Source organism: Zootoca vivipara, chromosome 16, assembly GCF_963506605.1.
Source record: "Zootoca vivipara chromosome 16, rZooViv1.1, whole genome shotgun sequence".
Taxonomy (NCBI): domain Eukaryota; kingdom Metazoa; phylum Chordata; class Lepidosauria; order Squamata; family Lacertidae; genus Zootoca; species Zootoca vivipara.
The window spans coordinates 36,653,319-36,665,194 of NC_083291.1; the positions used below are offsets into that span (position 1 = coordinate 36,653,319).

The following is an 11,876-nucleotide window of genomic DNA, read 5'->3' on the forward strand; positions in this document are numbered from 1 at the left end:
GCCATGCACACAGATCTAAATTTCAACAGACAAGGAAGCAGGTGGATCATCATTTATTTAGAAAACAATTGTATCTCATTTTACAAAACCAGTGAGCAGCATATGGGAGGTACTGAAGGTGTTCCTTTGAAAATGTATTGGAATGCTTAGGAGCACAGTTTACAGAAAAGAAACTTGTTTCAAAAGCAGGAGAAAGGTCCCCTCTTAAGAAGAGATCTAGATGTGAAATCTACGTAATATTATTAACGGCGGATTTTGTGCTACACAAGCATCCCAAACAGAAATTAAAAGAACTAATTGGATGCTTCCACTGTGCAGCCTCATTCAGCTTGAGATATAACCCTGGGTCTAGCAGTCACACAGAGCCCTATATAGTGGTACCTCTACTTACGAATAACTCTACTTACGAATTTTTCTACTTACGAATGGAGCTCCATCCGCCATCTTGGATGCGGTTTAGATAGGATTTTTTCTACTTACGAATTTTTAGATAGGGCTGCTTCGACGTACGAATTTTTTCTCCCAATGCATTCCTATGGGATTCGACTTACGATTTTTTTTGACTTACAAATGTGCGTTCGGAACGCATTAAATTTGTAAGTAGAGGTACCACTGTACGAAGTCTTCATAGCACTGCTCTGCTTAGTCTAATACAGAATTGAATCATGGAGGTTATCCATAATGGGACCTGCAACCCATTTGCTCAAAATAAAAACCTACCAAGTTCAACGGGGCTTTCCCTCAACACACTCTCCTTGCCTTGCCCCAACTCTCAGTTCCAGGGGTCTTTGAGAGGAATCTCTTCTGGAAGAAGCTGCAGGACAGAGCATATTCCAGCAGCTGTAAAATAGATACAGAAGGCTATTCCACTTAATCCCGAGGAGGGTTAATTGGTGGATACTTGGAGAATGTCCCTGGTTGATGGGGGCAGGGGAGGAAATGGACCTAGACAAGGCACCAGAAAGTAGCCAACCAATCCCTGAATTATTCCAGTGCTTCTCCAATGGCAAATGTGTTCCTGATGATCCACTATGCAAGAGGTCAGTGCTTCTTGAATTTGCCAGCATCCGTTATCTTCTGGCAAGTGCTGAGGTTTTTCCATGCATCCAGGATGAGGATAGAAGGAATGATGACCCACAAACCATTCATGAAGACAAAATAAAACCAGAAGTATATCGGGTGCCCTAGCTCACTGTGACTGAAGCCCTCGCGATATTCGGTAGAAAAGTACAGAACATCTCCATAGAGTTGGCCTGCAGTGAATGGTAGAGACAAGACAACCAATTAGAGCAGGGGGTAAGGAACCCTTTTCAGCCCAAGGGGCCACATCCCTTCATGGGCAACCATCTGGGGGCCACTTACCAGCGATGTGTGTGGCTAGAGTGGCGGAACAATTTCGACTCCTGCTTTTCTCTATCTAACTCTACCTCTCTTTTAAATCAGAACCAGTGAAGGCGGTGAAGGTCCTGTGTGATTGCCTGGAGGCGGTTGGAGGATGGATGGTGGCTAACAGATTGAGGTTGAATCCTGACAAGACAGAAGGACTGTTTTGGGGGGACAGGGGGCGGGCGGGTGTGGGGGACTCCCTGGTCCTGAATGGAGTCACTGTGCCCCTGAAGGACCAGGTGTGCAGCCTGGGAGTCATTTTGGACTCACAGCTGTCCATGGAGCCACAGGTTAATTCTGTGTCCAGGGCGGCTGTCTATCAGCTCCATCTGGTACGCAGGCTGAGACCCTACCTGCCCGCAGACTGTCTCGCCAGAGTGGTGCATGCTCTAGTTATTTCCCGCTTGGACTACTGCAATGCGCTCTACCTTTGAAGGTGACCCGGAAACTGCAATTAATCCAGAATGCAGCAGCTAGACTGGTGACTGGGAGTGGCCGCCTAGACCACATAACACCAGTCTTGAAAGACCTACGGTGGCTCCCAGTATGTTTCTGAGCACAATTCAAAGTGTTGGTGCTGACCTTTAAAGCCCTAAACGGCCTCGGTCCAGTATACCTGAAGGAGCGTCTCCACCCCCATCGTTTAGCCCGGACACTGAGATCCAGCGCCGAGGGCCTTCTGGCGGTTCCCTCACTGCAAGAAGCAAAGCTACAGGGAACCAGGCAGAGGGCCTTTTCGGTGGTGGCGCCCGCCCTGTGGAATGCTCTCCCATCAGAGGTCAAGGAGATCAACAACTACCTGACATTTAAAAAACACCTAAAGGCAGCCCTGTTTAGGGAAGTTTTTAATCTGTGATATTTTAATGTATTTTGCTATTTGTTGGAAGCTATTTGTTGGAATAAATAAATAATAATTTTGTCCCATAGGCTATATTCAAGTCATGAACACTTCAGAGGTTTTCACACACATCTCTCCAGCCAGGTAAGTGAAAAGCATGACCACAGTTCCAGAGACACAAAAGCACACAAGGAAGTGAGTTGAGCAGGGCCAGTGAAGGGTCTGGCACAGGAGCGGGCAGGGCCTGGGGGAGAACCCTGAGGGCCAGACGCAAGAGATCTGGACAGCCCCATTTGGCCTCTGGGCCCAAGGTTCCCCACGTCTGGATTAGAACCAGACAAAAAAGATACACAGCCCAAATTTCCTAGTTTCATGAGCTTCCTAGTTTTCCAGTGGTTGTAATTGAGTGTGTGAGAGATTTTTTTTAAAAAATTGTTTGGAGTGGGGAGAAGGAGAAGACAAGGGTGAGGGGTTATGGATGCCAGGAACATTTCAAGGCATTCTTCCAGGGCAGAATGAAAAGGCACATGGGATTAGGATGCAGTTGAGCTCAGCCGTCATAATATTTCGAGATCTGTCTTTGTGTTTGCCTCATACACCTACCCAGTGACACAATCAGCTGCAGCACAAACCGGTGGGGCTGGTCTGAAAGAAATGCTAACACAGTCCAGATGCAGAGGGGGCCCCAGGCGAAGGCTGTGACGGTCTCCACACAAACTGTGAAATTGTCTGATCTGGAGGACAAAAGTGAAATAGAAATCACTTGTGGGGGTCGAGAAGCATCCAATCTTTTTTTGCACTGCATTTCTCTCTGGTCTCACTCTTCACATTTCCACCTCCCCTGCTCTATCTGTTTACATACCTGCCAATATCAGATGAATTGAAGCATTATTAAGAAACAGACTTGTGCAACCCACAAATGCTTATGCCGTGTGTGTGCGTGTGTGCTTTTTCAGCCCAAGGGTTACACTACCCTGCAGAAAGCTTTCTAGGGGCCACATTCCACTGGTGGATGGGGCCAGAAAGAAAAGCAACCAGAGCTTTTCTGGATGTGACTTTGTACAACAGGCTGCATTGCAACTGCACAGAAATCAGAGATTCCCCTTCATCTAGGGACACAAGAGTCCAAGGACACATTCCAGCCAGGCAGAACCACTCACTCAAGGGGAGTGTTTTGGGGAGCAGAGGTGTTGCCTGGGGAATAATCCTGAGAACCAGGCAGAGAGGCCCCGAGACTGCATTTGATACCCCAGGCCCAAGTTTCTCCAAGGTAAAGGTAAAGGGGCCCCTGACCATTAGGTCCAGTCGTGACCGACTCTGGGGTTGCGCACTCATCTCGCATTATTGGCCGAGGGAGCCGGCGTATAGCTTCCAGGTCATGTGGCCAGCATGACAGAGCCACTTCTGGCAAACCAGAGCAGCACACGGAAACGGCGTTTACCTTCCCGCTGTAGCGGTTCCTATTTATCTACTTGCATTTTGACGTACTTTTGAACTGCTAGGTTGGCAGGAGCTGGGACCGAGGAACAGGAGCTCACCCCGTCACAGGGATTCGAACCGCTGACCTTCTGATCAGCAAGCCCTAGGCTCAGTGGCTTATCCCACAGCGCCACCTGGCTCCAAGCCTAGCTTAGGCTATAACAAATGTCTTCTTCTTTAAGGCACAACAAGACAAATTTTCTTGTTTTTTTCTGCAACGGGTTAACATGGCTACCCCCTAGAAGCATTTAGCACATACTCAACAGCTGCTAGCTAACAATTAGCCATCACCCTGCAGGCGGTAAGCAAAATGTTAACCATCTAATGCCAACAGCAGTGGCTTCTCAGGTAAAGTATTATTCACTCCAAAATGCAAGCTCTGCTGAGGAAACACAAGAGAAATGACTCAGGGTAATAATAATAATAATAATAATATAATAATAATAATAATAATAATAATTTATTATTTATACCCCGCCCATCTGGCCGGGTTCCCCCAGCCACTCTGGGCGGCTTCCAAAAAAACAGAAATTCTTAAATACAGAAATCCATCAAACATTAAAAGCTTCCCTAAACAGGGCTGCCTTGAGATGCCTTCTAAAGGTCTGGTAATTGTTCTCTTTGACCTCTAGTGGGAGGGCGTTCCACAGGGTGGGTGCCACTACCGAGAAGGCCCTCTGCCTGGTTCCCTGTAACTTGGCTTCTCGTAATGATTGAACCGCCAGAAGGCCCTCGGCGCTGTCCCCCACTTTACCTCCTTATGGGCTGCCATGTTATAAGATGTAGCTTAAAATATGCACCTATAGCCTTTTAAAGCTGTTAGTGCTCCCCCAAACCAATCGTTCTGTTTCTAATGGTTCAGTACTGGATCTTTGCATGACTGAATCCTTTCCCTCCATTACAATATAGACAAACAGCTATCCCCCCCCCTCAGGGCAGACACTCACATGATGTACCTGCTGTCACCTTTGGCGTATTCCTTCCCTATAACATAGTGAGGAGAGAAAAAAAGGCACAACATTGATTATAATAAGCTGAGGAGCACAAAATTTCCCATGAATTGAAAAGCTTGTGTATTTCACTAACTAGCAATTAGTACTACCCAGGTAAAGAGAACGGTTCCGACTTTCGAATTCAGCCCCAATTTCCAAGTGGAAACAAAGCCAATTCAAGCATATTAAAGGTAAAGGGACCCCTGACCATTAGGTCCAGTCGTGACCGACTCTGGGGTTGCGCGCTCATCTCGCATTATTGGCCGAGGGAGCCGGCGTATAGCTTCCAGGTCATGTGGCCAGCATGACAAAGCCGCTTCTGGCGAACCAGAGCAGCACATGGAAATGCCGTTTACCTTCCCGCTGTAGCGGTTCCTATTTATCTACTTGCATTTTGACGTGCTTTCGAACTGCTAGGTTGGCAGGAGCTGGGACCAAGCAACGGGAGCTCACCCCGTCACAGGGATTCGAACCGCCGACCTTCTGATCAGCAAGCCCTAGGCTCAGTGGTTTAACCACATCTCTGCAAAAAAAAAAAAGCTACTTTGTTCTATTTGCCGGTTTTGGGAGAAAGGGCGGGACAGATACTGAATAAATAAAATAAAATGTTAATGGTGAGAGTCTATATAATGCTCCCCTTATTTAACCTGCTACAACATACTTTCCCCAGAACTGGGAGAAGAACTCTGCTGTTTTGCCATACATGCCCTTCATTCCCCCCCCCCCCAAATCAAGTCAGTCTTACAGAGCTGTGAAAGAAAAGACTGGTCCCCTGCGATTTCCTTGTGGTACAGGCTGAACCAGCCTTCAATGACACCATGAATAAAGCCACAGATAGCAAACCAGCAGATAGCCAAGGAGCGCCAGGTTCCAAGCGGGGTAGCTGTCCTGTTCTGCCATCTTGCTATGACCCAGGTCACTATCAACAGGAGCCCAGAGACAGAGAAGAGGAAAGTCAATATCTGCCACATGGGGCGGTCATTGGGGATGTAGTGCTGGAGCTCCAGGTTTCGAGGCCAATAAGGGTGAGGAACAGCAAGGTGCTTCGCTTCTAACCCCATGGCACTCGAGGAGAACTAAACCAAGCTTCTGAAACCTGTGAATGCTCTTTCGCCCTGCAATAAAGAAACAGAGTTGGTAATGAGAAGACTGTTAATTCGCTATAAATGAATGTAAAATGAATACAGATTCGTGGCTAATGAGTTACCATTGTCACAACTATGGGAAATGCTTGAACTTAGAAGTATACAGGACAATGTAATTTGAGGTCATGGGGTGTCCAGAAAACTAGAACTGCAGCCCTTATCAAAAGGGGTGGAAAGACTACATATACAATTCAATCAATGTGTTATCTAACCAGCAGATTTACATATAGGTCCCCATTGTTTAGTAGTCCAGAATATATTCCTTTAAGAATCTTTTGTTTCCAAACCACTATTAGATAAGGTGACTCCAGAAGTAGTAGATCACTTAGAGGAAGCAGGAAACCACTTCCAGATGAAGAATTCTGTATGCTGTCTTCCTAACAAGCAGCAGCCTGGTCATCACAATATTTTTACACCTTCCACATAAAACGATATAGACCATGGACGGGGAACCTCTGGTCAAACTGGGCCCATGAGACTGTTTCCCCCAAACCACATTGCACCCGCTGTGCAGCAGGTACTTGTTTCTTCTTTGGCAATCACTTGTAGTCAAGTAAGATTGTCTTCCACAAATATGGTCTTAACAGTGTGTCCATGAGTGGCTGTGGAGGCCAATTCTGGATCCATACATCCTTCCACAGTGGGGACATAGCTTTCTGGGCAGGAGTTGATCACGGTGAGGATCTTCCAAAACATACCTTTCTCTTAGCTCATTTCCCCTCTTCACCCAGAGTTCAAGCTTCTTCAGAGTCCACGACGCCTTTGGTAAAGGCTGTCTCCAACTGGAGCACTCACAGGCCAGTGATTCGCAGTTGCTGGTGTTTATACTACATTTTTTAGATTTGTCTTGAGAGCATATTTAAACCTCTTTTGTTGACCACCAGCATTACGCTTTCCTTTTTAAAGTTCGGAATAGAGTAGTTGCTTTGGAAGACGATCATCAGGCATCCGCACAACATGTCCAGTCCAACGAAGTTGATGCTGAAGAATCATTGCTTCAACACTGGTGATCTTTGCTTCTTCCAGTACACGGACATTAGTTTGCCTGTCTTCCCAAGTGATATGTAAACATTTTCCAGAGACACCATTGATGGAATCTTTCTAGGAGTTAGAGATGGCATTTATAAGTGATCCACCAGGTGTTCTTTAGTTCTCTGGTTCTTCTTTGAACTTCAGCCTTAGCGTTGGTTTGTTGGTTTGTTCACAGGCTGCAGTAATAGATATTTTTAGCTTGGTCCAGTGAACAAACTATTGGATACCAAACCAAGAAACATCAGGACTGGTTTGATGAGAATGACAGTGAGATTGAATGCATGATGTACAAGAAAAGTAAGATCTATCAGATGTGGCAAAGAGACAGAAACGGTGCCACTAAGAAAAAAACCTATGCCAACGCTAAGGCTGAGCTTCAAAGAAGAACCAGAGAATTAAAGAACACCTGGTGGATTAAAAAAAAGCTCAAGAGATGCAGCCCTTAGCCAACACTCATGATACACAGTTTCTTTAAAGCCACAAAGACCATCTATGGCAGCGTTTCTCAACCGCTGTTCCGCGGCACACTAGTGTGCCGCGAAACGCTGGCTGGTGTGCCGCCACGTGCGGCGACGAGAAGGGCGATTTGCAGCTCGGCCAGGCGGCAAGCCACGTCCCGGTACACATGGCTGTTGCGAAAGTTGCCGTCCAGGGCGCTCTGCACGGCCGCCTCCCCCCAGATCTCCAGCAGAGCCCGAGTCTCCAGGTCCGACCACAAGAAGCCGTGCGTGTTTGTGATCATCCTGGTGGAGGCGGCCCGCCCACCCGGGCGGCCGTGATCGGACGGGAAGGGGCGATCAATGGCAGGCAGGCGGGGGCCAGCCACCCGCCCGCCTCGCCGCAGCCCCTCCTCCCACAGCTCCCCCTCTCAGCGTCCCCAGCAAGGCGGCAGTTGCGGTGGCCGAGATCCCATCCCTTCTCTCGCCGGCGGCGCCTCACGCGCCCCGCTCTCCGCTTCTAGTCCACCAACCGAAACTTTCCACACGCAACGAACGGGGCCGGCGGCGGCGGCCTGACGGGCCTGGCTTTCCTCAGCCTCGTCTGCGGCTGTCGCTCCCTCGCCTCAGGCGGTGGGAGCTCGGTGGTGGTGGTGGCGGCGGAGGGGGCTGCGCTTCAAGGCCCATCACCTTGCGGAGGCCGCGGGGCTCGGAGAAGAAGCGGCGGCTGCCGAGAAGAAGGTGGGCGCCGAGGCTGAGCAGCACCGGCGCGGCCTCTTTCCCTTCTCCGCTCACTCCCCAGTGGGCCCAAGCCGGCCCGGCGTCAGCAGTGCGCATTGCGCTCCAGCTGCCCCCTCCCCTTCATGTGCGCGCACACTCACATCCACACACACACACACACACACACACGCCAGTCGCCCAGGTTCACACACAAAGCAGCGAGGGTGTCTGTCGCACAACTTCAGTGGTGGTGGGAAGAGGGGGGCAGGAAGGCGAGAACAATAGGCAACGGTCTCCTCCCGAGGAAAAGGCGTCGCGTACCTATAGGGCGGCACAGAGTTGGTGTGCCTTGTGATTTTTTTCATGGAACAAGTGTGCCATGGCCCAAAAAAGGTTGAGAAACACTGATCTATGGGCCAATAATTCATGACATATGCCTCCTACGATGAACAAACTGTACCACACTTCTAAAAGATAAAGAAACTATTGCACTGCGCTGGGAAGAACATTACCAACATCTCCTTAATTGCAACACCCCTGTGGCTGCTGAAGTCTTCTTACAAATTCCGCAAAAACAAATTAGAGATGAGATTGCAGTATCTCCAAATCTGAGAAGCCAAAGTCTTCAGTAGACTTAGGGATGCCAAAATTATCAATCTATTTTTTAAAAAAAGGTAACAGAATGGATTAAGCTAACTATCAAGGCATTTATTAGCTGCGGCCAGCAAAATTCTTGTAAAGATCTTAGCAAAGCGTCTCTTAACTACATCCGTGGCAAACCTTCCTGAATCCCAAAATGGTTTAAGACCGTCTAGGGGCAGTGGCCATGATTTTCACTCCTTGTCAGCTTCAAGAAAAATGCAGAGAGCAAAATCAACCCCTGTATATGACGTTTATTGACCTGACTAAGGCCTCTGACACTGTAAATCGTAATGCCCTGTGGACTGTCCTTCTGAAAATTGGCTGCTCTGATAAATTTGTGAACATCATTTGGCTCCTCCATGATAATTGGACAGCAACAATTGCAGATAACAATGGCTCTCAAAGTGAACCATTCACAGTGAGATCAGGTGTTCAACAGGGTTGTGTTATTGCCCCAATTCTATTCATTATTTTCATTGCCATGATCCTACACTTTATTATTTATACATGTTATTATTTATTATTTCTACCCTGCCCATCTGGCTGGGTTTCCCTAACCACTCTGGGCGGCTCCCAACAGAATATTAAAAACATTATAAAACATCAAGCATTAAAAACTTCCCTAAACAGGGCTGCTTTCAGATGTCTTCTAAAAGTCAGATAGTTGTTTATTTCCTTGACATCTGATGGGAGGGCGTTACAAAGGACAGACGCCACTACAGTGGAACCTCGGTTTATGAACACCTCGGTTTATGAATTTTCGGTTTACGAACGCCGCGGACCCATCTGGAACGGATTAATTCACTTTTCATAACTTTCAATGGGAAAGTTTGCTTCAGTTTATGAACGCTTCAGTTTATGAACAGACTTCCGGAACCAATTACACCCATGCTTCGGGTTAAGTACGCTTCAGGTTGAGTACTCCACGGACCCGTCTGGAACGGATTAATCCACTTTCCATTACTTTCAATGGGAAAGTTCGCTTCAGTTTATGAACAGACTTCTGGAACCAATTGTGTTTATAAACCGAGGTACCACTGTACTGAGAAGGCCCTCTGCCTGGCCCTGGCTCCCTGTAACTTCGCTTCTTGCAGCGGGGGGAACCAGCAGAAGACCCTCGGAGGAGGACCTCAGTGTCTGGGCTGAACAATGGGGGTGGAGATGCTCCTTCTCTGAGGCCATTTAGGGCTGAAAAGGTCAGCACCAACACTTTGAATTGTGCTCAGAAATGTACTGAGAGCCAATGTAGGTCTTTCAGGACCAGTGTTATGTGGTCTTGGTGGCCACTCCCATTCACCAGTCTAGCTGCCGCATTCTGGATTAGTTGTAGTTTTCTGGGTCACCTTCAAAGGTAGTCCCACATAGAGTGCATTGCAGTAGTCCAAGCAGGAGATAACTAGAGCATGCACCACTCTAAGGTGGGGTCTCAGCCTGCATACCAGATGGAGCTGGTAGACAGCTGCCCTGGACACAGAATTGACCTGTGCCTCCATGCACAGCTGTTTGTCCAAAATGACAACATAGTGTGCACACATTCAGAGAATGACCTCCAAACCATCTTAAATATCCTTGCAAAAGCTTACGAAAAGCTTGGCTTATCGCTCAACATCCAAAAAACCAAAGTGCTGCACCAACAAGCACAAAACAACCCCTCTGCAGCGCCACAAATCCAACTCAATGGTGTGATGTTGTAAAACGTCGATCACTTCTCCTACCTGGGCAGTTAGCTTTCCACACATTGATGTCGAAATCCAGCATTGCCTGAGCTTCGCGAGTGCAATGCTGGATTTCCTAATTGAAGTGTTTGAGGATCAGGACATTCGCAGGGAAACCAAAATGCTTGTTTACAAAGCTATTGCACTACCAACCTTACTGAACGCTTGTGAAACATGGACCACATATAACCACCATCTCCAACTCCTCAAAAGATTCCATCAACGGTGTCTCCGGAAATTTTTTACATATCACTTGGGAAGACAGGCGAACGAATGCCAGTGTACCGGAAGAAGCTAAGGTCACCAGTGTCACAATGATTCTTCAACATCAACTTCGTTGGACTGGTCACGTTGTTCGGATGCCTGATGATCGTCTTCCAAAGCAACTACTCTATCCCGAACTTAAAAATGGGAAGCGTAATGCTGGTGGTCAACCAAAGAGGTTCAAAAACTTTCTCAAGGCAAATCTTTAAAAATGTACTATAAGCACCAACAACTGGGACACCTAAGTCCCCTCTGTGGAAGTATCCAGAATTGGCCTCCACTGTCACTTACGGACTCACTGTTAAGACCGTGAGACAATCTTACTCGGCTACGAGTGATCGCCAAAGAATACAGTTCTCCCGATTCCCATTCCTCAGAGACGAACTCGCATGCCCCTGGGCATGTACAAAGTTTTTTCCTCACTACCACCCACAATCCGAGGTTAGGGAGTGAGATGACAATGCATTGCACCGGTGCATGCCTTCCCCCCCCCAGCAATAAATGCACTTTCGAGCCCTTACTTACCAGCGCTGCCCTCCATCCACAAAGGCGCCTGCAGGACGAATAAACCTGCAGCTCAGCAGCTGCCACCCTCGCCGATATCGCCCTATTACCTCTACAGCCAATAGGGTTTCCCTTTGGTGTTGCCTGGCAGGTATCTCACCCAATCATCTTGCAGCGAGTCGGAGGCGGGCGACCACCTACGCTTCCAACGGGAGCGTAAATATTAACGTCACGGGCATCCCAGCGTAATGATTGGTTGCGGAGCGGCTGAGGCGATGTGAGTTCATTTCATAGATCTACTACTTGTTCCTTCCGTAGACCTATGAAAGTTTAGATGCGCCCGCCGGCTCTGCGCGACTTCTGACTTGACTTTTCATAAGGGCGCCGAGCGTTGTTAGCGGACACGTTTTTATTATTTTTTATCATTCATTTTTATCAGGTTTTTTTAAATTAATAATAAATTTACTTCAAATACAATATATGATTCACTTATATTTTTTCTTTGTGGCTTCCCACCCCTCCTTTGCTGATGTTAAAATTAAAAGATGCCTGCTTCTTGGGAGAAAAGCAATGACAAACCTAGACAGCATCTTAAAAAGAAGAGACATCACCTTGCTGACAAAGGTCCGTATAGTTAAAGCTATGGTTTTCCCTGTAGTGAGAGCTGGACCATAAAGAAGGCTGATCGCCGAAGAATTGATGCTTTTGAATTATGGTGCTGG

The 11,876-nt window shown here is 47.6% G+C and overlaps 1 protein-coding gene across 1 annotated transcript; it reads right to left on the reverse strand.

Annotated features, from left to right (window-relative positions):
* Positions 1–37: 37 nt before the first annotated feature.
* EBP (EBP cholestenol delta-isomerase) lies at positions 38–11,276 on the reverse strand. The gene is made up of 5 exons (XM_035097067.2): positions 11,176–11,276; positions 5,441–5,810; positions 4,651–4,687; positions 2,828–2,958; positions 38–1,253 (listed from the first exon to the last, which is right to left on the reverse strand). Exons 2-5 carry the CDS (start codon positions 5,754–5,756, stop codon positions 1,042–1,044), a joined length of 696 nt encoding a protein of 231 aa, XP_034952958.2. The 5' UTR covers positions 5,757–5,810; positions 11,176–11,276; the 3' UTR covers positions 38–1,041.
* Between the last annotated feature and the right edge of the window lie 600 nt (positions 11,277–11,876).